Source organism: Copadichromis virginalis, linkage group LG19, assembly GCF_057382275.1.
Source record: "Copadichromis virginalis isolate Kocher_CV1m ecotype Utaka linkage group LG19, C_Virginalis_male_GT1.1, whole genome shotgun sequence".
NCBI lineage: Eukaryota > Metazoa > Chordata > Actinopteri > Cichliformes > Cichlidae > Copadichromis > Copadichromis virginalis.
The window spans coordinates 23,624,506-23,652,040 of record NC_140636.1 but is presented as its reverse complement, the minus strand read 5'-3'; the positions used below and the strand labels follow the sequence as shown (position 1 = coordinate 23,652,040).

General features: G+C 39.7%; 3 protein-coding genes across 7 annotated transcripts in view; 2 read left to right on the top strand and 1 right to left on the bottom strand.

The window, feature by feature from the left end:
* The window catches only part of trim9 (tripartite motif containing 9), a 57,170-nt gene extending 47,894 nt beyond the window's left edge, over positions 1-9,276 (top strand). Inside the window, exons 8-11 of one of the 5 annotated variants that reach the window (XM_085441271.1) lie at positions 1,646-1,684; positions 2,705-3,005; positions 4,040-4,202; positions 4,883-9,276. In XM_085441271.1, coding sequence (XP_085297397.1) covers positions 1,646-1,684; positions 2,705-3,005; positions 4,040-4,202; positions 4,883-4,960 — 581 coding nt within the window. In that variant the 3' untranslated portion in view covers positions 4,961-9,276. Of the gene's footprint in view, positions 1-1,645; positions 1,685-2,701; positions 3,006-4,039; positions 4,203-4,882 lie in introns of all 5 variants that reach the window. The other 4 variants (XM_085441273.1, XM_085441270.1, XM_085441274.1 and 1 more) reach the window with 4 other exon arrangements.
* A 1,210-nt stretch (positions 9,277-10,486) lies between these two features.
* On the top strand, positions 10,487-21,921 carry pygl (phosphorylase, glycogen, liver). The gene is made up of 20 exons (XM_085440860.1): positions 10,487-10,802; positions 11,238-11,339; positions 11,454-11,532; positions 11,893-11,996; positions 13,706-13,837; positions 14,140-14,251; positions 14,592-14,674; positions 14,778-14,915; positions 15,283-15,375; positions 15,618-15,764; positions 15,874-16,037; positions 16,744-16,858; positions 17,039-17,140; positions 18,325-18,472; positions 19,523-19,581; positions 19,659-19,800; positions 19,884-20,091; positions 20,169-20,303; positions 20,405-20,471; positions 21,332-21,921. The coding sequence occupies exons 1-20, from the start codon at positions 10,560-10,562 to the stop codon at positions 21,518-21,520; spliced, it is 2,562 nt and encodes an 853-aa protein (XP_085296986.1). The 5' UTR covers positions 10,487-10,559; the 3' UTR covers positions 21,521-21,921.
* On the bottom strand, positions 21,922-27,535 carry LOC146686113 (lysophosphatidylserine lipase ABHD12-like). The gene is made up of 13 exons (XM_085440861.1): positions 27,491-27,535; positions 27,040-27,258; positions 25,612-25,714; positions 25,269-25,388; positions 25,051-25,081; positions 24,904-24,949; positions 24,068-24,197; positions 23,924-23,961; positions 23,424-23,503; positions 22,610-22,692; positions 22,434-22,512; positions 22,208-22,341; positions 21,922-22,094 (listed from the first exon to the last, which is right to left on the bottom strand). The coding sequence occupies exons 2-13, from the start codon at positions 27,140-27,142 to the stop codon at positions 22,067-22,069; spliced, it is 975 nt and encodes a 324-aa protein (XP_085296987.1). The 5' UTR covers positions 27,143-27,258; positions 27,491-27,535; the 3' UTR covers positions 21,922-22,066.

Genomic DNA, 27,535 nt, shown 5'->3' with positions numbered 1-27,535 from the left:
CTATACCAGCAGGTGGCAAGAGCAAAGAAACAAAGCGAGGAAAGCAAATGGAGCTGGGCAGGCGTGCAAAGGTGTATGTAAGGCAGTAACAGGCAGGAGCCAAAAGCCAGTCGGTATATCTACAAGGGGAGCTAATTAGGGGCATAATGAGCAGATGTGTGTTGGCAGTTAAAGAGGTGAGAAGCACGGCTGACAGAAAGAATACTGCTGATGTTCTTAATGATATAAGAACTGGTAGCTCCCATGACAAGTGGGGGAAATGAATGAGAGGAGGTTTATATTACAGCATTATAACATTTTTTTAAAAGGCACACAGTTAGCTTTTTTATCCCAAGATGGAAAGCTGGAAATTATGATGCTCTACAAACCACCAAGATTTATTCTTAGAGGCAAATATTTTCAGCATTTTTAACACCCACGTGTTTGTCTTCATGTTTTTGTTCCTCAGGTGCAGCTGACATCTTCCCAAATATGCCGACACTTTTCTTGCATGATCTTATCCTGTTGGCTGTATTTCCATTGATATTATTATAAGCTGAAATGTTACAGTGAATTATTTTCAAAGTGTTTTATATGAACATAAAAAAGGGTAGTTACCACTGTGGTTGTAGTTAATGTAACGTCATGCAATGAAGAAGATCTGCGTGCTGGCAAACAGCTGGCAGGTGTTTCTAACAACATTTGTAATATAATCTAATGGCTTACTTACTTTTTTTTTACTGATTATCACAGTTCAGTTACATTTCTTTCTACATTTGGGAGTTTACACCAGAGAAATCTTGATTTAACTCCAGAGAATCTAAAGAAATCATAACCTGCTGCTGCTTGGTTAAACCCTTATATTTTCATTATTATGCTGTATTTACATTATATTATATATTAAGTCTGCAGAGAAAATCTTCTTTCTTTGATGTTCTTCAGACTGACACAAGGCTTTTTGAGTTAGTTAGTTTCATAGGGATTTGAAAGATCCGGAAAAAAGCCTCTGTTGTTTTATATTTCACGCAGTACAATAAATGATCACATTAATTAAAGGCTTCCAAAACACAAGATTTTCATCCAGTGGGCAGCAGCAGGATGTGAATTCTGTTCGAAGGTGTGTTTTGCGCCTTTTAGCCCAAGGGCCTCGAGGAGCAGCTGGATTGTGTATAATCCACCCATGTACCGGCTTTCCCATTAGTTAAATGGTAATCTGCATAGATGGGGAAGCTTGTCATCCATCAGTGGACCTGAAAGGCCCAGACAGCCTCCCTACCTGACACAGAAAGCACTCAGCAGCTGTTGGAGGCGTACAAAGTGATCTAACCACGCAGACGTTTTCAGTGTTGTTGCACCCTTCTTCCAGATCAGATTGTCCTTTTCTTATTTTTCTTATTCAGAACAATTGCTTTGTTTTCATTGTTCCTTCGTTGTTCCTTCTAAGTCTGCAGTGGTTTGTTTCTAGGAGCTCTTTTGTTTTCATTTTGGGGCTCTCCTCTGGTCTTATGTCCAATGAGCTGAACCAGGATCCCTGATCAAATCTGCTTTTTACCCTCTCCACCGCCCTTCCCACCCCTCTGCTTCACTGCTTCGCTTTGCTCTCCTCCTCTTCCTCTTTTCTTTTCCTTTTTTTCTTCTTCACTCCCCCCACCATTTCACATTTTAGCTGGACTCCCTCCATGTGATATTCAGTCTATAGGCACAGGTATGGATGACTCTCCTTGCACACTGTTTCTGCTCTGATCCCCTTCAGGCCATTGCTTGTTTCATCAATGAGGTCTTCACACTCAACCCAGCAGGTGGGCAGTTTGCTCCTCTGTGGGCTGCACTTATTAAACGTGCAATACAAGCCTACAATAAATGTCTTTGCTTTATTTCCTTCGGGAAATAAAGCAGTGTAATGGAACGTCGCTGCACATGGTGACACCAGTAAAAGCAGGTCCACTGGAGCCCAGCAAAAGCCCGCCTGTTTACCTTCCTGCATAGAGATCTGTTACTGTGTCTTTCAGCTGTGAGTCAAGCAGTATTGCAAAATTATCATTAGCATGTGGTTTAAGAAGTTTAAAAGCAATGTGTTGTAATAGAGAAAAGGAGCAGTTCACCTAAAGACAATACAAATTTAACTTATGTAGACCAACACAGCAGAGTCTGCTCTGATAGTGGAGGTTATCAGATGGCTCAAGCAAGCTTGAGTTCACAGTCTAAATGAACATCCACACAGAGTCTTTTACCTTTCACCTTTCACGTTTCTTTTCTTGTTTGGGTGAACTGACCTCTTACTATAATAACTATTAGAAGTTTCTAGTTATGTATTTTAAAGTTAAGTTTTATTTTATTAACAATTTCCTTACCCATAATTATCAAACTAATCTGCTTTTCCGTGCAGGAACCGGTTAAGATTTGCAGACTGTTTGACACAAGTTTGATTATCTAAAAGTGGTTAAGCTTATTAAGTTATAGATTAAGTTATGTAGTATAAGTATATAGTTTAGGTATTATTATTCGTGTTTGATCATAACAATGATAGTAAGTCTTCTTCTTGTCTTTCATGTTATTACTGTTCCCTCCATTCAGATATTTTTACAGTGTAACTTCACCTCATCTAACCTTTACCTTCTGGTTTTATGTGGTGTTTGTAAAATCATGATCATTGCCTCTCATCTCGCAGTCACTGATATTATTAACACTAAAAACCTAATGGTACGCATTTCCCTTTGTGCAGTAGCTTGGTTCACCTTTGACCCGGCGTCCGCTCACCCTGACATCATCTTCTCCAACGACAACCTGACGGTGACGTGCAACAGCTATGATGACCGAGTGGTCTTGGGGAACACTGCTTTCTCTCGAGGTGTTCATTACTGGGAAATGACCGTTGACCGCTATGACAACCACCCTGACCCAGCCTTCGGCATCGCTCGGAGTGACGTCCTGAAGGATGTGATGCTAGGGAAGGATGACAAAGCCTGGGCCATGTATGTGGACAATAACCGCTCCTGGTTCATGCACAACAACTCGCACACCAATAGGTAATAAAGAAAGTGACAAGTGATTGTCCATGTACTAATGCAGATGTAATTTCTTCGATCACAAATGGAAGTCTTCTGCTTTTACATGTACAGTATAATAGTGTTTAGAAAAGGGACACCAGTTTTACTTATTAAGCTTGTTGCAGAGGCCTGGGTTTAAATCTGCCCCAAGCTTCCCTGTCAATTCTCAACTGTCCTGTCATAACACAGGATAAAAGGCCACTAAGTAAAATAAAGTTTACTTCTAGCATAAGATTACTGTAGGTGCAGGAAAATGCTTCACTTAAAAAAAGATTCCCTTTTGCAAGATGCTGGAAACATTGTCCAGAGATTCTGGACAATATTGGCATGATAGCGTCACACTGTGTCTGCAGATTTGTCTTAAAGATGATCTATTGGATTGAGATCTGGTGACTCTGAAGACTGTTTAAGTATGGTGAACTCTTCGCCATGTTCAGATTGAGATGATTTGACGTTCTATGTTAACTTGCCAGAAGCAGCCATCATTAGATGGGTATACTTTGGCCATAAAAGGATGTACATGGGCTCTAACGATACTTGCGTAGGCTGTGCCATTTAATTGATGCTCAGTTTGTACTTTGGGGCCTAAAGTGTGCCAACTAAACACACCAAACACCAACATAATACAACCAGACTGACCAAACCACGATTTCATGTTGTTTAAGCCAAATTTTGATCCTAGCAACCGAAATGTCTGTCTGTCATCTGTAAATGAATGTTTAAGTAGCTTTTAAATGTGGTCAATGTGATCATGGTGTAGTTACTTTTATTATTATTAGTAGTAGTAGTAGTAGTAGTGTTACAGGCTACATGATAAATATGAGCACTGATAATATGATTAACAGGCTGGAAAGAATCCAGACTCTAAAGTGACAAAGACTTAAAATAAGTCACTGCTAGATTTTAATTTTTTTTACCATGTTTTGATGGAAAATCTAAGCTCAGGACTGGAGGGTTACCGTGGTAAATTAATAACACGGTTATCCTTTGTTTTTTTTCCTGTGCCCACACAGGACAGACGGTGGCATCACTAAAGGAGCTACAATAGGAGTGCTGCTGGACTTTACACGTGGGATTCTCATCTTCCTCGTGAACGATGAGCAGCAGGGCCCAGTGGCATTCGAAGGCTTGGAGGGCGCATACTACCCCGCTATCAGCCTCAACCGAAACGTCCAGGTAGAAAATTTCAGTCCATGCATGCACCAAAGTAACTGCAATCATCTGTTTCCAACTGAATTTACTCTCTAACCTTAAACTTCAGTTCATACCGAGGCATAAAGGCGAAAAGTAAAGTAAAAATGGATATATTTTTTACATCCAAATACTGCAGAGACTAAATAATGAACCGACTCTGCACGGTATTGCAGAAAACAAGTTTATAGTTTTCATTTCGATTTTAATTTCTTCTTTCAGTCTTAAATTTGTTCTCATGCTGGGGAAGTGCTGAGCCGCTCTGGGGGATGATGTTTAATTTGCTAATTCTGTCTTTTGCCGGAGCGCCGCAACAAACAGAAAGTGAGGATTCTGCTTGTGAATTAATAAAGCATCACATGAGTTCAGTTATTATTCATTACAACTATCTAACTTTTACAAATATGTCCTCGGGAGATTAAATCTTAACAGAGAAAAAGCTTCAAAGAGTCAACATCAGTGAGAAGCTTTGAATTTCTTTTTTGCTCCCAGTCAGTTTTCTCATTTGTAGTGCTGTATCCAGGAAGCAAAATGCCTCCCAAAGGGAAGAAAAATAGTCTTCATGCTTTGAGGGAATAGTTCCACAGCTCCCCCTGGAGGAGGAAAAATATATTGAATAGATTTAGTTTAGTAACCCATTTGTGTGTAAATGTGTTTTTCTTTAGGTCACACTGCACACTGGTCTACCCATCCCTGACTTCTACACTCCTGGGGAGGCTGATCCAACTGGCTCAGTGTGCTGAAAACTCAACACCATCCGATTTAAGGAAACCTCCCCAGCTTTCCCGAGGTTCCTCCTGCCAGTCAGAAACTCTTTAATACCCTCGCCAACTCCTTCTTCCCTTCTTCTTCTCTTTTGTTCCTGACCAACTGACCCCAAGCAATCTGGAAGAGGTCCCATCCAGCGCTGAGCCATGCCTTTATCATGCCTAAACCCCGGACTCGTGGTCCATCCTTGGGACACTGTCCGTATGGAGGGTGCTTTGCTGTCTGTACCCTGTATTTTGATATTATGATGTGTTCCAGTTGGTTGAAGAAGAAAATTTCCCAGCTGATGGACTTGGAATGTTTTTAGAAAAGTGTTTATAATGTGGGCTTCAATTAATAGTTTGACATTTTGGGGAAATACACTCATTTGTTTTGCTTTTGTTTTTCCAAGACTTAGATTTGGATTATGGAGCCCATCTTAACATAGCTCATCATAAAGACTGAAAACAACGGGGAGGAAGCTAGCGTGGGCGCCAACTTTCAACCTTTTTAAAAATATTTTGATTTAAATATACATATTTAAATAGAGTGTGGCTGCCCATTTCCCCTTTTTCCTGTCTTTATGCAAAGCTAAACTAAGGCACATCTGGCTGTAGCTTCATATTTAGTGGATAGCCAAGAAAGTGGTGTTGTTTTGTAAATGAGTTTATAAGAAAAAAAAGAGCCCCCATCATACCATCCACATACACTTCAATATATCCTATTTTTCATGCTCATCCCTCTCTTTTCTTTTTCAAAAACATGTCTTTTCCTCCTCATGAACACACTTACAGGGAGGGAGAATGAGAGGTCATGTGTATGAAAGCGTGTGAGGATTGGTTGAGATGGGTCAGCAGCCGTAACGATCCAAGGACGAGAGCAATAGCCTGACTCTCAGCCGTGTCACTGTCATATCCTCGTTCATATAAATGAAACGCTTTTCTTAGTGGCTTAGCTTGTGTGAACCTTCTGTATCGTTTGTATAAAGAAAAAGGAAAAATTACAGTATCAGCCTGAGATACTCCTGGAAGCGAGGCCTTCATGCACCCTTTCTCTGCAGTGCAGCTCTCAAAACAGGAAAGAGGGGGTTTTGGATTAATATATCATATAGAAGTGAGTTTGAATAAGGTGCTACAGCAGCTCGCTTAGTTCTGGCTTTTTTAAATGTAGGTGATTGAGTACTGGTAGTTTTTTATTATTGTTATTGAAATGATCTATTACAAAGAGGTGTATAGCTAAATAAGTTATTGATGTTCAGAGTTTTTCAACGAAAGTTCTTCATGTTTCCTTCAGTTGATACATAGCTGTTACAGAAAGAAATGAAACATTTTGTCGTCTTGAAAATGTACTTCAGAGTTTGTTTTCGTGCTGAGGAAGCTTCTCAGTTGAATTTCATTAGAGAGCAACAGGAGAGGAAAGCAGACGCTGGGCTGTTTTTGTGGCATCACATCTGGCTTCCTCAGTGGGCCACAATGTCAGACCAGCAGTTTGATTTATTTAAGATTAAGCCATGCTAAGTGCTAATGTTACCATGACATTATGACAAAGAAAATGCCAACATGCTGTGTTTAGCAGGGATAATGTTTACTTTGTTTAGCTCAAAAGTGTGAACACTTGCTAACAAGCTCTAAAAAAGCACACAAGGTTGAGGTGAGTGACATTAGTTTGCATTTTTTTAGTCAAAAAGTTATATTAGCACCAAATTGTATTAGAAGCTAGCTACAATTACTAATACATTAAATCATGATTAGTTTCAACTGGTTTAGGGGCCCCTGGGGAAAAAAACAGATGTGCATACTCTCTGATTCCCTCAAAATATGAACCCTGCTGCCTCCAAGTTCTCTTAAATTATGGTTAAATTAAATATTAGTTTGTTTTGGAAAGTGCATACCATGATGTACAGTACTATTCAAAACTCTTGAGCCACCCCTGTATTTCTTTACATTTTCCTTCCAATTAACCAGATATTTAAAGCAATAGTTCTCCAGACTTTCTCAAGGCTTTGCTGCTTTTTCACTCATTTTCAGTTGAGCCCTTGTACTTGACCATTTTGAGAAAAATGTTTTTTGTTTGTTAAGCTTCTCAACACTGACCTATCACTAAAACATTTAAAAGACATCTAACTTAAGTGATGAAACAATACTGTGTCTACACAAAGAACCACTTTTAGGCAATTTGTTACTAGTTGCCTGTCACAAAGCGCATCATTTGTTCCAATTTTTTAGTTAAATCTATGAAATATCTTAAACATAACACAGTTTGGCAGATGAAAAATAGTATTTTTGCACCAGGAAGTTGTTTCCCAAAGAGCTATTAGCTGAAAATGTGACATATCTTGGTATGATGTGCAGTGTGTCCTTAAAGCATTTAAGGAAATTGGAAAAAGGGAGATCAAAAGACGAAATGGGAGGCCTAAAAAACTCTCTACAGCAGATACCAACAGATTTTGATCTAACATGCAATACCATCTGGAAAGCATCTGACTAGCAACAGATCAGTCGCACATCATCAGGAAAATTATCGGTCATGGACTGAACTCCCCAGAGTCCAAACCAAGCAAGATATAAAGAAAAGAGGGGTAGCTCAAGACTAGATTTTTACACTGAGCCCCTCAACAACATAGGACTGGATTGATGGCAGATAACCCACCTTAGTCGGTACTGTATTTCTAACGATGAGGGGCAAGACACTTGAAAGTTCAAACAGTTCAGTAACGCTACAAATTTTTTCTTCCACAAAGTTCATTGGACACCATAACCTTCAGGATGATGAGATTCTGCTCAGAGCTCCTATGTTAGTCTGATTTAATTTTCGGTCAGTGTGCCTGATAACTCACACCAGAAGGTAAATCAACCTGAGAGGAACATGAATGTATCTGAGCTACCGAATTCAACCAACTGCAAGACGCTGCCAGTCAATGCTCAAGTCAAAATGTAGAATGATCCATTTGAAGGAACTGCTGCCCCTTCAGGTTGCTTGTAAAGTTTCCTGGAGCATCGTAGCCCTGAGACATACATCATACACAGAAGGTGCTATCCTGTGTTTGAGCTTCATGGGGGTGCCTTTTCCCCCTCTTCAGTACCCAAAAGATTTATGAAACTTTGCTAAGAACTAGATTCGTTGCTTCAGCAGAGTCATCTGTAACATCCGCGATGCCTGAATTCACCTGCTGCTACATATTTTTATATCGTGAAAGGGCAAAATGAAACAGTGATTATGTTTGCACCTAATACAACAGCAGCATTGGGGAGAAAAATCACAGTCAGGTTTGATTTTTTTGCTCCTTTCCTGTCCTGTGTAATTACAGTGATTGTAATTCATGTGGCACTGCTAAAATGGCTGCACAAAGAAAATATAACGTACAGTATGACAGAGTACGTGCATTTATACTGACTGCAGCAAGCTGCACAGCCTTCGTTCCAAGGCTGAATTCAAGCTTTGATTTATGCAACATTTAACTGGCTGCTTTTCAAGGTAAGCCCTTTGTTCAGCCATAATTATGATAGCGGAAAATAACGCATTCAGCAGTGGGTCACTGAGCGACGAGAGCTTCTTTTCAATCATACGCAGACAAGTGCAGCCATTATCAAAGCATTACACAACCTCAGAATCCAGGACATGTGAACAATGTGGCTTTAACTCAGCAAAATAGTTCATCGGAGACATTTTCCATATGTCTAATGTGAGATTGCGCACACTTGTGTAATATTCTGTGAGAATATTTAAACTTCTTTGATTTAAAAAGATGACCTGAATCTGTGTTTCTGAACTGAACACTTGGGGTGCTGACATTCAAAAGTGTGTGATTGTAACACTTATTGTTTCTAAACCAGCCATATATACTTATACAACATTAAATAGATTAACACGGGGATGATTTAAGTCTACTGTAAAGCCTCGCCAAATATGGAAACTATTTCTTAAAAGGACTGCACTCAGTCGCTGGGCGACACTGGGTGTTATATCTCCAAATGTACATACATACAGTCTATGTGTGTGCGTGTGCGCCTGTGAATATGTGTGTGTATTACCTTCATTATGACCTCATTTCAACTCCAAAGTGATTCCTTTTTTTGCCCCATTTGATCCGAAGTGGAATGTCATCGCTTATTATTATTTCCGGTGAACCTGAAATATCTCTGTGGAGAATTTTATCAATGTATTACTATGATTTTATCAAAGTATAATTACTATGATTGTTCCGGTGTCTATCATTACCATATTACTGCTATTATTCTGATGATTTGAAGTATAATATGAGCCTCTGTGTTTTCTGTATGTGTGAATATTCAATAAATAGGTGTGAACAATGTGTTATTGTTATTTGTAGTCGATATGAGAACCTAAATGAAGGATTCGGGAGGCATGCAAGACAGATTCAGTGCAGGCTGAAAAGGCTGGATGGAAGATGTGCACATCAGGAAAGCAAAAAGACAACAAAAGGAACAGCAGCGAGTGGATTAAGATATGTTGGGTAAATGGGTAGTTAAAGAGGCTGAGATGTGGAGTTGCAGAGAAATGAGTAACAGGAGCCAATAAGGATGGGGCAGACAATTACAGATGAGAGGAGAAAAGACAAAGACAGGAAGTAAAACCAACCAAGAGATGAGTCTACCCAAATAAAATCACTAACCTTGTCAGTTAATCAGACATAGGGTTTTAATTTGAAGCATCATTGTTATGTATAATTTTTAGGCTCTTGCACTTTACACAAGTGTCCCATTTTATTCTACTTTATATATCTTTATTTTATTTACTTTATTTTTAATTTAAACATCATAATACAAAAATTACATTGAAAACAATTCAAGAGATGCACACTATAGTTCCTGCGCCTGAGCTATGAACAAATCATAATAGTTAATGGTTGTTGTTAAATCCTGTTCAGATAACAATATATGGATACATACATAAATAATGGAAAGCGGTTTGCAAATTCTCTTACAAGTATCAGAAGAGCCCCAAGTTTTAGCTGTTGCATTACCCCCTTTAGCCACTTGGTGGCTCAGAATTCAGTTTTATATTTGACTCCAATAATGAGGTGCGCAGAACAGCAAATTAGCGATTTTCTAACTCCTCAGTAATTATCTGAAGAATAAAAAAAGTTAAGTTTTCGATTCGGATAAAATCATTAGTTTGTCCCCTGGTGTGTCTCTAGGGACCTACTGGAGGGGCCAGACAGAGTTTGGAAGCTACCCAAAATGACAGCGTGCAAAAAATTCTATATTATATTTAAAAAATATTTTATATATTTATTATATGCATGTATACATATTTCCATGTGTTGTTACGTTACATATAAAAGCACTCAGGGCAGTCAGCACTTGCTCACCTTTATATAACATCAAATCATACCAAAAACAAAACAAACAAACAAAAACCCTGCAGATAAAGAGCCATTCATTCTTTATCTGTGGTGTTTCTGCTTCCTGCCGTTTTCAGGTCAGCAGAGGCACCACCCTCCCCCTGCACTCACCAATAACAACCAGCATGAGGAGGAGACTAGTGCATGAAAACGGCAACTCTCTTCCCATTTAACTTCACTTTCAGTCCAGGACAGGCACGGTTTCCCAGCCCCGAAACTGCGCACCCACCATGGCGACACCTCTCACCGACCAGGAGAAGCGCAAGCAGATCAGTATCAGGGGGATCGTGGGAGTGGAGAACGTGGCAGAGCTGAAAAAGGGCTTTAATCGACACCTGCACTTCACTTTGGTGAAAGACAGAAACATTGCAACACCAAGGGATTATTACTTTGCCCTGGCCCACACCGTGAGAGATCACCTGGTGGGGAGATGGATCAGAACACAGCAGTTTTATTATGAGGTGGACCCAAAGGTAACAGCAAGAAGTTTTAGTGTCAAAGTTAAACTCCACCACAAACGCGCACACAGCTGTAGTGCAGCCAACCTATTCTGCAGAGTGTCAAACTGGCAGATTAAAAATATCTTTACATGTAGACTGTTTTCTCAGAGAATGCATTTCCTGAAATTTAAAACGAGAGAACAAAAAAAAAAAAAACCACAACTTTATGCGCTTTAGTGTTTCCCTTTTTATGGGAGGTACCTAAACGCTGCATAAAACTTTCCTTATTAGAATGAGCCACTGTTCTTTTTTTTATGCAGAAAAAAATTGCTGTCTGTTGCACTTACTGCTTCATTTCTGAAACTGCAACAAAAGCCACAAAGACTTTATCAGTGTTTTGGGGTAGTTGAAGACTGATGATGTAGCAGGTGCAAATATTTAGTGTTTATGTTTCTTTCACATGACCAGCGAGTGTACTATCTGTCTCTGGAGTTCTACATGGGCAGAACACTCCAAAACACAATGATCAACCTCGGGCTGCAGAACGCCTGCGATGAAGCCATCTATCAGGTCTGGTTTATTGCAGCAATTTCTGCAGCATCCACAGCCGCACAAACTGACCGCACATAATGACACTGCTGATTTTTTTCTGTTTTTGTTTTGTTTTTTAATGCTTTGCTGTAGCTTGGCCTGGACATGGAAGAGCTGGAGGAGATGGAGGAGGATGCAGGGCTGGGGAATGGAGGTCTGGGCCGACTGGCAGGTAAAATAATGCAAGTGTTTAAAAGGAGGCTGGGAGAAAGGGAGGAAAAGGTTTTCACTGCCCAGCCTCTCCTCTGGGAGTCCTAACTAACAGGAAAAGCTGGAAAACAGAGAATAAAATTCAGTATGCTGCAACTCTGCAAAAGGGTTAAAGATGAGTCTTTTTGCAGGCGAACTCCTTATCGCCTTATCTCCACTACAGCAATATGTCATTGCTATTTCCAGGTTATTTTGGCATTCCTCTATCAAATATCTCTGCGTGCCTATTCTATCAACTTCCAGCCATTAAAATGAATTCAATTCTAATTTCACTACAGGGGTTTTATGTTTCTGATTTCATGTCTAATTCTTCTGCACACAGCATGTTTCCTGGATTCAATGGCCACCTTGGGACTTGCAGCGTACGGTTATGGCATTCGATATGAATATGGGATCTTTAACCAGAAGATAAGAGATGGCTGGCAGGTACCTGCATCTTATTTTCAAAGCTTTACATTACTTACCCTTTTTTGTGGACTCTTGCAGTTAAACTACAATGAAACTGATTAAACTCACTTTTCTAGAACTCAAGGCTGATTTGGGCCAAAGTAGAAATTATTAGGTCAGAATACTCATAAAGCTAATCATTAATAAAAACCTGTGTTTAGCACTGCTCGAGTGATGCAAGAAGCTGGTTGGTTGATTGTATAGGAACAAAACATTGTGTATCTTGTGATAAAGAAAAAGGCTTCTGCCCTTTGGATTTTTTTTTTTTTTTTTTTTGCTGCTTATTTGAAGTTCAAACTCTCAGTGTAAACATGGACTTCTGAACAGCAACCTATAAACCTGCACAGTGTGACTGAACCTGCATGTATCAATCCCTGTTGCTGGTGAACAGCGTAAATTCAAAATCTACTCGAGGAAGCTGCTGTAGCCAGCAACTCCAAGTTTGTGAACCCTGAGATGGGTTCACATCAACTGTGAGTCAATCACGGGGGTAACGGACTCTGTAAACTTCACCTGATCACTGGACGGTTTTCTTCACCAAACTCTGACTCCTCCCCTCCTGCAGCGCACGAGCCAGCTGAATGACGCTCAGTTTAATTTCCTCATTCATAAAGTTGCTATCAAAGATCCCAGTTGGATAGTAGGTCACTATTTTATTATGTTTAAGATGAACACTTTCATAATCGTTCACTCATCAATGTATGAGAACATAGGCGGTGATTATGTTCCATGCTCTGTAGCCTACCTCTTTGTAACCCTGTGACTCTGTGGACACTAATGCAGCTGTCAGACTGCATGTGTGGTCCCCACTGGAAACATTTACTCTACAACACTGCAGCAATCACTGTTTAAATAACTTCTCTGTACAAAGTCTGCCACACTGTTTGGAGTAAAGATGAGGCTGAACTGAGTGAATTTTCAAAAAGTAGCCTGCAGACAGTCTGCTTGTAATCTGATTACTTTTGTAAAAGTTTGTATATTTCACTCAAAATCACCCGATTCAGTCTCAGTGGGTCAGATTGCAGTGACTCCACATAACAGATCAGCCACCCATGTCCAGGTCAGAGCCCACTTTCACAGCAGGATAGATCCAAAAAAGATCTACTTAGATCTATTCTAACTCTTTCTCAGCTCATCCTGTCCTAAACCATTTATGTTTCCTTTATGTTATTATTTATTTATTCTGTCCCAGCATTTATTGCAGCATGTTTGTCCCAAGATGACCTATATTCCTGACATATTTAACTTCTGCAAAACAGCTTTTGTTTAATGAAAAACTGACTTGAGGGCAGGTCCATCCCACTGTCACCAAGCAAACTAACATACCCCCTTTGTTCTCTCCTGTCTTTTATAGTAAAATATCATAATCAGCACCGAGACATGTTCTTTTTTTATTATTATTATTAAAATAAAGCTTCTGCTCTTTATTTATCTGTTGCCACGATGAATCGTGATGATTTTCTTTTGTCTACTCATGCACATGCTTTACTCAAGGTCAATATACTCGGAGCTGATTGAACTAATTCTCAACTCCAGTCTGAGTTGATCGATTCAGAGTTAATTATTTAACTTGGTTTGTTGAACATGTCACTTGGAATAGGGCCCTGATTGGACCTCGTGCTCTAAGTGGAGTTTGTGTCTCGTTCAGTGACTCTTATCCTGGAGCTCTAACTTGTGACCTACTGTAGGTGGAAGAGGCAGATGACTGGCTGAGACATGGAAACCCCTGGGAGAAGGCTCGCCCCGAGTACATGCTGCCCGTGCACTTCTATGGACGAGTGGAGGAAACGAGAGCTGGCCCAAAATGGGTTGACACTCAGGTACTGATACTGAAATATTGATGAAGTAAGAAATAGGTTTTATAGGTTATTTCAGCAATGCGTGAATATGGAAGTCTTTAGTAGTTACAGCTGATGAGAATCAGCAAAACAGACAAACATCCATAAATGTATGCACACCAGCTCTTCAACATAGTATCCTACTATAAGAATATTGTTAAGAAGGCATAAAAAATGTTAATTTATGGTGTGTTTTTGGTTATTGGGGCAGTTGGGAAAACGGGAGAGTACATCACAGTATTCTATAAATGTGTTTTGGGGTTTTTGTGTGTTTTAACTTGCAGGTGGTTCTCGCAATGCCTTATGACACACCCATCCCTGGCTATATGAACAACACTGTGAACACCATGAGGCTGTGGTCTGCCCGCGCTCCCAATGATTTTAACTTGAAAGACTGTAGGTCATGAATTTTCACTGTCCATTTAAATTTCTCTGTGTGAGGCTGCTTGAATATTTTGCCAACAGTGGTGTGAGGCTCCAACTACTTTTTGTCATTGCAAGAACAAACTCGGAAATTACACTTAACAAATGCATAGTTGCTTAAAGTCATGTTTCCTTTTTTTAGTATTCAACTGGCAAATTTTGCACAACTGCTGCAGAACAGAAACATGCAACAAGATTTATGCATTGCCAAATCCCTCAAACGCTGCATTTCCCCCCCCCCCCCCCCCTTCCTGTACATTTTTGTTCTTTTACTTTAAATTTAAAGCATTGAATTTGTAATATTTGTCTGTAGTTAATGTGGGAGATTACATCCAAGCCGTTCTGGACAGAAACCTGGCGGAGAACATCTCCCGTGTACTTTACCCAAATGACAATGTAAGTTTATAGGCAGTCAATTTCAATATCGTCACTCTTTTGCATTAAGTGCAAGTCACATATTTCTTTTCTTTTCCACCACTTATAACACTTGTTGTTACAGTTTTTTGAAGGAAAAGAACTTCGTCTGAAGCAGGAATACTTTGTCGTGGCAGCCACACTCCAAGACATTATCCGTCGCTTCAAGACCACTAAGAAAGGCGTACCCGGTCGCACATCATTCAAGAGCTTCCCAGACAAAGTAACACTCTGAGTTTTCTAATAATTATAATAATAAAGGCAAAATGGTAGCATTTGTTTCAGTGCATTTGCAGTTCATTACTTCATTGTATTTTGTAACTTTGACCATCCTGTTGTAACAAGGAGCAGTTTTTTGCTGTTTCCAAACAAACCTGTGTGGCAGCACAAGTCAGTTTTTCTCCAAGATACTTCTTCACTTGCACAATAAAGTTCCTTATTCATAGAAGATTAAAGCAGAACAGTGATCTACTAGAAAGATGAGAGAAAGATATTCACCATGCATATTAAATGTATGCACGACCTGTAGTGTTTTAGGAGGTCAACGGGAAGGAAACCAACATCTAATTGCAGGATGCCGTGTTTTCTAGGTAGCCATCCAGCTAAATGACACCCATCCAGCCATGGCCATCCCCGAACTGATGAGAATCTTTCTGGACATTGAGAAAATCGACTGGGACACGGTTAGTAGAAATTGACCGACTTAAAACAAGCTTTAATTAGGAAATCATGAACAACTATGGGCAAGTAAGGTAGCACAAGAAACAGATGCTTCAGTATTGCATAGGCAAAGCAGAAGAAGTTGACTGCCATGTTAAGAAGTAAAATGCAGGAGGTTGGAGGCTTTTAATGAACTGGGAGAAGAGATGAAATCAAGAATGTGTGTAAATGACTGCAAAAGAATAAACTTTCTCTTTATTTTCAGGCCTGGGACCTCACAACGCGAACATTTGCCTACACTAACCACACAGTTCTCCCCGAGGCTCTGGAGCGCTGGCCTGTGCAGCTGATGGAAAAACTCCTACCCAGACACCTGCAAATCATCTACCAGATCAATCAGGCCCACCTTGATGTACGTATACTGGACTTTTTCTTTAGTTTTGCATTAAGAGTGTCCATAATGACAAACTGCATTGATGATTCATGGGATGGACATGTCACCATCTATTCTCTTTCTGCAGAATATTGTAGCTCTCTATCCAAACGACATGGACAAGCTGAGGAAAATGTCTCTGATTGAAGAGGACGGAGGCAAGAGGGTGAACATGGCGCACCTGTGCATCGTGGGATCGCACGCAGTCAACGGAGTCGCTGAGATACACTCCAACATCATCAAGACCCAAGTGTAAGCCCTCTGCTGCTGGATGCAGTAAAAAAGTCAATCAAATATCAGACTAAAGACCAAACGAGCGCTGCAGCTGCCATTAAATTCAGTAAAAAAAAAAAAAGGAAATCTTTAAATGTCATTATAACAGATGCTTTTAAAAGAGAAAGTTTGCACCACTTGTTGCTAAATGAGCATGGCTTCATATGTTACAACAGGACTGAATCTTTACCTCTTTTATTCACCATTACATCAACTGCATGTTGAAACTCTCCTAAAGGCCAAAACCCTCAATACCTGTGTGGTACTGTAATGCTGAAGGACATTTTCAGGTGGCTGCTTGTTGATGTGTACTGTCCAATTTTTTTTTTTTTTTTTTTTTCCTAAAACCAAAGCTAAATGGGTAACGCTTATGTTTGCTCGCTTCCAAACACGCAAACACAACACAAATTTTTAGGGTAGTTTCGTTTTAATGGAGAGAGACAAAATATCACCTAAAGATCCAGAACAAAACATGAAAGTTATCAACTGATTTGCATGTCCCTGAGTGAAATAAGTAGTGAGCAAACTTACAAATTCAGCAGGAGATGATAATTATTCATTTTTTTTCTGTATATGAATACTATGTGTTAAGGAGACCATTACAAATGCTGTAGTATTGCTGCTGGTTTTAAAAGCTTTAGTATAACAGCTATCCTTCTGAACATTTCTCTCTTTCCTCCTTTAGGTTTCGTAATTTCAGTGAACTAGAACCAAACAAGTTTCAGAACAAAACCAATGGCATCACTCCCAGACGCTGGCTGCTCCTCTGTAACCCTGGACTGGCGGAGCTTATAGCCGAGGTCTGTTTCAGCTGCAGTAATGAAGTCAAGAGACCGCTTAAGACCCCTAAATCTTTAGAGATGTATCAAGCGGCTGTGTTCTTGGCAGTGCATTTACTTGCTATTTTACAAACAGTCTGCTGAAGTGTAAACTGTCGATGTGTGTTTGCATATTTTAGCCTGACCTTAAGTGTCTTTCAGGCCATCGGGGAGGATTATGTGAGGGACCTCGATGAGCTGCAGAAGCTGAATGACCTTGTTAATGATGGTACCTTCATCCGCGATGTCTCTAAAGTGAAACAGGTAACGTGGAAGGTGTCACTGCAAAGTACCTGAGTAGATTTATTCAATTACTGTGCTTTTAAGAGTAAAATTTTAAAAAGTGGGCATTTATACTTCAGCTTCATTGGGAGTGGCTTCCAGATGTAGTGTCTTACATGATCCCCGATTTGAAACTGGGAGGACACGAGTTTGTGAAGTCCCAGCGATGGTATGAAGCCTGGATAAATGGCAAGGGCATCAGGAAATAAGGGAGCAGTCAAAAACACTCTAATGCTCAAACACTTGAAAGATGATATTGAGCTTCATTCATCTGGCAGACATAATTGATTCATTTTACTTTACAGAAATAAAAGAATAGTTGTGGAATATTTAAAAATTTCTGTCTGTCCCTTGCAGTAAAGCAGGAGTTGTGCTGTAAAATCTTTTTTTGCTCAGTGATTTCACAACCATCTGCCACTGGACTGGTTCTGGTTTACACACTGTTGCATCACTATTGTTTGTACTGAAATCATATCTGTTAATACCAGTCGTAGCATTGTTCTGCAGTCTTTTAGTAAATACTCCTTGCACCACTATTCAGACAGAAAATGAGGTAATGGCACTGGATTCAAGAACGCCTCAGAACTGCATATAGCATTTATTGGTTTCCTCTGATACTTTTTTTTTTTTTCTTTAAAATAAGTTTCACTAGCTGAGATCACATCCTCCTTTTAGATTGGACAATGGCAGATGGGCCATCGTAAATTGATGATGCAGTTTGGGGAAGGCCTCAGAGCAGACTGGCAGAAGCTCCCAGGGTAGGCAGATACCCATGTGAGCCATAGATAGACATAGGACCGGAAAGGGAGGGTATCAGGTGTGGTCCCGCTCCTGAAATGCAGATAAATGATCTCCACTTACATGAAATGATTCTAAATATTAGCCCTTACACTTATGTAGCTTATGATTGCATGGTAGTGTTTGTTCTGCTGCACCATGAAACTAAAAATTTGATCTTCGCTGGAAAATTACATATCATTTTTCAATGCCTGTGCACATCATTGCAGGCTCAAACGATCTGATTGTGTTGTGCATGATTGCAGTTTGTGGTTTTCAAACCTGGTACGTGTCCAGGCGGCACTCGTCAGTTATTTAGCAATTTCACCTCAGCATCTTCCTGCCAAGTCACATACTTGGTATGTATTTTTCTTTTCCTTTTGTCACAGGACAACAAGGTGAAATTTGCCCAGTACCTGGAGAAGGAGTACCCAGTGAAAATCAACCCAGCCTCCATGTTTGACGTCCACGTGAAGAGGATCCACGAATACAAGCGCCAGCTCCTTAACTGCCTGCACATCATCACTATGTACAACCGTACGTGCAGCACGTGCAGTTTGATTGCTCAGTGCCAAAAGCTTTAATAATGGCTGATTTTCTGAGTGATAATTTACATGACACAATCTGACATGTCCCGATGTGGCAGACTACCCACCCAGCTGTGCATGTTAAAGCAAACATGAAGAATGTGGCTGTCTGACTCAGCTGTGGGAATTTTCCATGCAGCCCTGAGGTTGTAATAAACAGGACAGCAGCAGTTTCATCAACACTTTTATTCTGTGCAACATGATGCTGACTATACCTGCACTTAAAGTCCTTTCCTTTTTTGGAAATGTTCTGCACACACATGCCATATATGTCATGCAATGTGGCAATCCAGGAGCTTCACGCCAATGAGTTGCATAAGATTACATTTTGGCTTTATGTAGATGTGCTCAGCTCAGGAATTCTCAAGTTTTCTGCTGACCGTGTGTCGGTTTTTTGGCAATGAAAAGCATCAGAGCTGAATTTTAATGAGGCACTTGTTGTTCCCTGCATAACTAATTCTTTCAATCTATATTTTTCATGTTTGTTCACCTGCAGTGGCTCACTGCTCCCCTCAGTTTGAGAACTGTATGTACAGCTGGAGCATGCAGCAGCCTAGCAGATCTGCACTGTTAGGCCGTTGTTTTGTTTTGTGTGTGGGTTTTTTAAGCTGTTTCTGATCTGTATGCTAAAAGAAATTGACTGGTAGCATTTTTTTTTCTCATCAAATTCTCAAAAGAAAGCAAAAAATATTTCCCAAATGCTTTTCTTTTCAAATTTCAGAAACAAATCAGCAGGAAAATGATGGATCTGTAAAACAAGAAGTAAAAATGCAAATCCCCAAAATTTGAAACACTGAAAATTACTTAAAATGACTGTATGAGTGCGTAAAATGCTGATTTTTGTGTGCTTTGCTCTATGCCTTAAATGTGTGAGCAGGTTTTTAATTCATTAATTTTGACTAAATCAGTAACTTTCTGAAAATGAATAGAGTCCAGATGGTTATTGTTTAAATCACTAATATAGAGTTTCTTTATTTTATTTTTTTATTTTGCTTCATAGGCATCAAAATGAACCCTACCGCACCTTTTGTACCACGAACTGTGATCATCGGTGGAAAGGTAGCAATTCAGCCAAATCAAACACTCTGGTGCGATGAACAGACAAAGAAGGGTAATGATTGTGTGATGCTCTGCAGGCTGCACCAGGGTATCACATGGCAAAGATGATCATCAAGCTGATCACCTCCGTCGCTGATGTGGTGAACAATGACCCTGTGGTGGGCAACAAGCTGAAGGTCATCTTTCTTGAGAACTACAGAGTGTCTCTTGCAGAGAAAGGTACCATTCGCTTTAAAATGCAACTCAGATAAAGTGAGAAAGATGTTTTGCAAGTAATTAAATTTTCATGTGCTCTTCTTCAGTGATTCCTGCTACGGATTTGTCAGAGCAGATCTCCACTGCAGGCACAGAGGCTTCAGGAACAGGCAACATGAAGTTCATGCTGAATGGAGCCCTGACCATCGGCACCATGGATGGAGCCAACGTGGAGATGGCCGAGGAGGCCGGAGAGGAGAACCTTTTCATTTTTGGCATGAGGGTAGAGGATGTAGCTGAAATGGACAAAAAGGGGTAAGGAAGTCTCTCACAGACTTTGATCTGTAACTTAATGCTACGAAAACCCAACTTTCTTACTTGTTCTTTGTTAGGTATGACGCCATGGCATACTACAAAAAGATTCCTGAGCTGAAGCAAGTGATGGATCAGATCACAAGTGGATTCTTTAGCCCCAAAAATCCAGAGCTGTTCAAAGACCTCACCGAGATGCTTTTCAAATATGACCGGTGAGTAATTTCAAGTTACATGATCAGCTGATCCTGTCTTTAGCAATTAAATGTTATAAAAATCTGACGGTTGTTGGGTTCGTTTGTCTGTTTGTTTTCAGTTTCAAAGTTTTCGCAGACTTTGAAGCCTACGTGAAATGCCAAGAAAAAGTCAGCAAGCTCTACAAGGTGACATTCGCTTTGCAACACCTTTGCAAAGTTTTCATTTGTCTGCTCCTTTTGTTTCTCATAAAAAAGCTGCTTTACATTTCCCCATTTAGCATCTGTACAGTATCAAATTCTTTAATGTAGCACATGCGGCTCTAATTACAGTTGTACTTCTCTACACTGTTATTTTGCACCATTTCTAACCATTTCCCACAGGAAGAAGTTCTCGCTGTTTACAAATACAAAAACTTTAGAACATCTTGCATGGACTTGGAGCACACCAGCTGACTTTTGCTGATTAAACCAAAGCATGAGTGGCTTTTAAACCCTTAATCACAGGGTTGCACAGGTATTAACAAATCTGTTCAGACAGATATGCAGTGTTTGGCATATAAAAGATGGGCACTTAGCGACAGACATTGTTTTGAAGAAACTGAGGGTTCTCACACTCATACAGTACCAGCTTATCAACCACAGGGTCGCCACGCCCAAAACCATATCCTGCTTTCTCAATTATCTTTAATTCTAAAGTGGGCCATCATTTACCAAATTAATATCATGCTGTATTAAATAACACCTTACACTAGCAACTGAGTCCAAAAACTCACTAAAATATGTTGACTGAGGTCAAAAAACAGTTGGACTTCTTTTGGAAAGTGAGAAAGTCCCCTGCTGGTTAATGAAAAATAATGGAGTTTTAAAGGACTTTACAGACGCATACACAAACCTGCAAAATTAACTGGCTAGTGTGACTCTCACCATGATGCATGCACTTGCACACCCATTCAAAAAAAATGAAGTATTTGCTACCAACATACTTTTTTAGAAGACTAAATATAAAACCTAAAATGATAAATTATATTTTTATTTTTCTCTAAAAGAATCCAGTGGAGTGGACGAAGATGGTGATCAAGAACATCGCTGCAACGGGAAAGTTCTCCAGTGACAGAACCATCAAAGAGTACGCCACAGAGGTGTGGGGCGTGGAGCCGACCAACCTCAAAATCCCGCCACCAAGCGAGCCCAGGGAAGCCATCGAAGAAACTGTCAAAGCTCTTAAGAAACTGTGAGGCTGCCTTTTTGTTTACAGCATGTTAACCGTTCCCGTTTGGTTTAAGCCTTCAATTTGCATATCACTGAACTGTTTTGAGGACTACTTTGCTGTCAACGCACTGTTATACTTCTTTAGCACAATGCATGTAGTAGGCTTAAACTGCGAGTCACTGTGCTGAGCAAGCTTCAGTATTTCCAAATAACTTGCTCATATTTAACATTATGGGGGTGGGTGGAGGTTTCAGGAATCCAGTAGGATCACAGTCAGCTGACTGTTCTCACATTTGTTACATTTCTGTAGAAACTCAGAACAATTTCAAGGATTTAAAGGCATTTGTAACTTAGTTAAGTATGCAAACTTACATTTCTGATCAACATGTGTTCCTCTGTGTTGAAATAAAAACAGAGTGTAACGACATACAGTACTGTGCTTTTATTGACATCTTTGTAAGATATGGAAGCTTTTGTGCAAGAAGTTGGCCAGTGTGTTGGACTTTTTTCACAAAACCTACAAAGCAATGAGGACCACGAGGAACTGTGAGCCCGGAGGAGGGACCGCCACTCTAGTGTCTCAGGTTTTCTAGAAATTTCCTGCAACCAAAACAGAAAAAGCTTTCATTTTAGGGGTTAAGGGGACCTAAAAATGAACATAATAGACCGCCTTCAATGGAAAAGCAATTAATCAATTTTAGATATTGCCTTACCTAACCACACCTGATAAATTGGGATCCAAGTAGATGCTGCTGTGGGAGAATCCAAGACTTGCACTGTAGGAGATCATTTCGACGTGTGCATCGGTGTTTAATTTCCTCCGAGTCTGGAGTGATATCTCGTACAGCTGGAGACAACAAATACAGAGTATTCAGCAAAAAAGCAGCAAAGTCCACTAGAGGAAATTGTCCAAATGGAGAGGAAGAGTACCAGCTGTACCTCCAGGCCCATGTGATAAGGAACAACATTATCATCCTCTGAATGCAGAATAAGAAGTGGACTGATCAGGGACTTCAAGCTGCAAAGATGTTGGAGTAAAAACGTGAGAGAGATCTAATGTGGAAATGCAGAACACTTCTTTGCATTTCTTTCGGAGTAAAATATGCCACACTTACTTTTTATCATTAGCAAATACTATGTTGGTCATTTTCATTATGTTCCACAGCAAGCTCTCAAATCCTGGAAGGAACCTGTACATCTGGAAAAAAAGATGGAAAATATGCTGCAATATCCTTTCAAAAACACTGGCAGAACAGAAGGTTCTGTGAGAGACTCCAGTCTACTTTATAAATGTGTGGAGGTGGAGTAAATATTAGCAATTCATACACAAAATTACACTGTATTAGTTGAATTGTATTTATATAATCCCTCTTTGCAGCATCAGTCACGTCAAAGCACTTCATACTTTATGATAAAGATCCAACGTTAGAGAATCCCAGTGATCCACTGTAAGGAAATATTTGGCGATGCTGGTGAGGAAAACCTCTTTTATAAACAGGAAGAGAATGCCAACAAAGCTAGACTCAGTTTAGAGCAGCTAACTTTCACAATTGTTGTTGCGATTGAGGGGCTTTAACAATACAATTTTTCTTATATAACTGTTGCTTTATTGGTATAGATTAAACAGGGAATCAACTGGGCTTGAGAAAAACCAAAAGTTGTGGTGAATCTATAGTCTTGTCTTTTGTAACTCACTATTCTGGAGTGGTTCATTAAAAATAACCAGTGATTTATTTTTTTGTTTTTTGTTTTTTTAAATCACACAAACAGATGACGAAGTGATTAATCTCTTAGCAATCACATCATTAAGGAATGAAATTTTTTTTTCTGAACAAGACAAAAGTGAACAGAGCTGTGTTTTGCTGAAAACATGAGCAAAACACAGGGCTGCAAGCTGCAGTTAAACAAATGTGCAATGACTGTCCACACCTTCGTGAACCGATGGTTGACTACGACTTCTCCGATGCTTGTGTATGGAGCTTCAAGGATCAAAGCATCAACAGCAGACTCTGATTAAATAGATTGAAGTGCAGTTGATTAAAACAGAAAATAAAATGAATGATTGGAGTTTAAAAACTACATTTATAGACTTGAATAATCTGTTTTCTTGCTAATGAAACATCATGCTGCATTGTTCAGTGATTAACTGCAAAATGCACATTAAGCCAAAGGGGTTTGTAACAGTGAGGCACTTTGAACCGAGGTAGTTCTACCCTATTTATAGATAATTGTTATTACTTCTACTGTAATCTATAAAACTTTCTCCTGTGGAAAAGATGTGTAACGGTGACTTCGTGAACAAATAAATGATTCGGGATAGGTTGAAAAATGGCAGTGACAGGCCGTGCATGCACACACAGCCGTAAGTAACCCTAAAAGTCATATTTCCCATGGTAGAGTGGACATTTAAAGTAAGCTTAAATATCTACCTTGCTCCTGTATTTTCACTGCTGCATTGGTTGCCACCCTACAAAAAAAAAACAATTATGTTTTAAACTCCTTTCTTACTAAAGCTTTCATCTAGCTTTGCATCATGAGTGGTGGACATGGCTGACGTGACATGAGAAACTGACCCGGAGCCAAGCGAGTGTCCCCACAGACAGACGAGACTCCCCTTGCTGTGTTTCTTTACCCAGTGGTACAGGTAGAGGGCGTCATTGGTCAATCCAGCTTCACTGGGGTCCCCAGTAGAATCTCCAAAACCTTGTTAAAAGATATTGATTATGCAGTATACTCACTGACAGTGACAGACTTATGATGACTTTTTTAAACAGATTCTCCTTTGTTATATATTTTCTAAAGGTCAGACCATGCACTTCTTGTAAAAACTGCAAAAAACCCGCAACACATATCAGACTCTAAAGGCCTCAAGTTGGAAAGTTAAAGTTCATGACAGTACGATTAGAAAAAAAGTGAACAATTATGGCTTGTTTGAAAGGATTGTCAGGAGAAAGTCTCTTCTCTCCATAAATAAAACTTTGCAAAGTTGCATCAGAACAAATGACAAGGCTCATGGAACAATGTCCTTTGGACAGATGAGCCCAAAGAGATGTTTCGCCATAATGCACAGCATAGTGGTGGAGGGCTGAGGATTCGGGCCCATTTTGCAGCAAGTCAAGCATGAACTACTCTGCAAACCAAAGTATTCTACAGTCAGTCACAAGGCCATCTGTCTGTTTAATATGTCATGTGTTGTATTTAAATGATTTAAAGACCTGCTAAGGACCGGGTGAATTCTTTATTATGTCCAGATATATATGCAGTTATTACTGACAGAGGAAAGAAATATATTTTATAAGTGTTTATTCTGAGCTTTTATATATAGCTCCAAACCTCCAGGACAACAAACAGAAGATCTGGTTTGTGTGTAGCAGAAAAATGATCCCTTAATGAGCAACAATCATCTTACCTCTGTAGTCTAAAGATAAGACATGGTACCCCGCAGCACTTAAGATCTACAAAAGAAAAACATCTGAATATCATCGTAACGCTTAGAGTCAAAATCATTTTACCAGAATTTTAAAAAAATAAACATACTTCAGATTATGAATTTTACCTTCACCAGTTGTACTCTGTGATTTATTGCCCTGCAGAAGCAAAATAAGAGCAGTGAATACAAGTAATCAAGTGGCTTTCAGTCTCATTTACTCTGACCCACAAACCCCTGTGCGCTTTGTTCCTGTGGATAAAACCAGGGGCCTGAGTAGTCCTGTAATACCCACTAGACTCCATTAGGATCAGTTCAAGGACTCTATCCTACTGCTCTTATCCCACCTGGTCCCTATGTTGCCGTGGAGATAGATAATAACAGGAGTGCCGTCTCCCAGAGTCTCCCGGTACCACTCAGGGCTTCTCCTGGCGGATTTCTCCCATTGGCTGGCAGGGAGCGTATGCCTATGAGACACAAAGCCGGAGAGGGACAAAAGGGAAAGAGTGAACAATACAAACAAATCCACTTACATTTCAAGATACGCAGGCAGCTTTTGAGTGGTTCTTGTCCAGCTAAATGATTACACCGTTGCTATATTCAGTCTGGAGCCAACTGTACTCAATATGCACGTGGTATTTTCGGGTGATTCACATAAATGGACACAACAGGATCCCAAAAATGACCTACCACACTCCAACTGAGATGCCCTCCTCTGTGTTGAGGTAGAAATTGCATGTGTGGTTTAGGACATCTTCAGGTCTGCTGAGATCCACAAAGAATGGAAACCTCACTACAGGAAACAAAAGCACACAAGGTCAGCATGTTTTGTATGTCGTGTTATGAATTATTAGATTATATCAGATTATGCTGCAGTGTACTGTATGCCATGAGATATCAAACTACATTAAACTGTAAAATATCAAATTGTACAGTACAGTGAACATCTGGGAACCAAGGAGACAGTTGCTGGATTTTTGGGAGAGGAAAGTTGCCCTGTCCTTGTCTGATATGGGATTTTAGCTGCACAGCAGTCTTATTTGTCTAGCACCTGTACTCTTCTACTATGAACCAGGCTGTTATGATAAGTAAAAACTCAGTGCTGTTGCTTTGTCAGTTCCACAGAATTTATAGATTGATAGATTTCTCCTATTATGCTTTCTCGCCATCATCCCTCTCTCTTCTTCCTATTTCTATCTTCTTCTACCTCAACGATGTCAAACAAAGTTTAACTACACACTTAATCGCTGGTATTAGGGGGGGAAAGCGTGCAATTTAAAAAGCACACCTCAGTTTTTCGGCATAACAGAAAAATTGTGCTCTGATAAATGAAAGAAATCAGACTCTTTGGGCTTAAATTGTAAGAAATAAATGTGTAAAATTACAGAAAGATGGCATGTCATTGGCCAGGCTGTCCTGTAATACTAATTATTATTGTAAAGACAAACAAACTTTTGTTATCAAGCTACGTAAATCCCTTCAAATAGAAGTTGTTTGAATCCAATTTTAATAGCATCTTAAAGACAATTAAAAACTTTTGTTATTGTGGTGGTTGCAGTCAATTGCCACTAGCATTTGGTACGTTTTTTCCAGTGTGAGACAAATGATCATTATATCAAAATACTATTATTGTGATTTTGTTGTATAACAATTAACTCCTTTTGTGTTGTTCTAGGAACCCAGACTCCTAATAAATCTCAAGTGTTTACTCTGATATTTAAAACACCTTAAGTATCACACCAATCTCAGAGGACTCCTTGATTGAATTCTTTTTGACAGCAGAGTAACATATCAAATGAAATGGGTAAATCTTCTACTGATGATGCCTTACAAATCTAAATATTAATATAATGAACTTAACAGGATAATGACAATGATGTTCGGTAACATAATCTTGATCAACAGGTTGTTAACTTGTTAACAGTGTTTGTTTCAGCATTAGTATTTCCCATGAGAACATTTGTCATAAACAGTACACAACACTGCGTATGGCGATTTGGTCTCCTTAGTATTACGTGACTTAAATATATTACGTCATTTAAATGATAGATCTGCTCTATCCGACATGTAATAACTTGACTCTGAATAAACACCCAGGCCTCGAGACACATTACTTACACAAGTGAGCAAATATGACTTGGCCCAGTATCCAAGGGAACAGGTATAAAATGACAGGCACCGAGACATAGACAGTTATCAGAAATAAAATAGCTCTCTTCATTTCTGCCACGGGTGAAATTATTTCCACTCCAGAGCAACACAATCTGGCCCGCTGTCCAGATCAGGGTATGCGAATTTCCCTCTTTCCAGTGAACTGAATCCGGTAGGGATCTTGTCCTGACAGCAAGAGTGTTGTGAAATAAAGTGAAAAGAGGTCAATGTTCTTCTCAGACTAATCATCTCCTCTGCCGCTCTGCTATTGGTTAATATTTCATGCAGTAAGTCAGTCATGTAGAAATAAAGTCGATCAAAGTGCAGTGCTCTCCAAAGAAGGCAAAAACTCCCTGCCTGTGGACATCAGAAGAAGAAAACATGCATAAAGAATATTTAGGGACACAAACTCCCTTACCGCCGATGTAATCAACAAAACAGGAACAAACCCGGCTGATAAGTG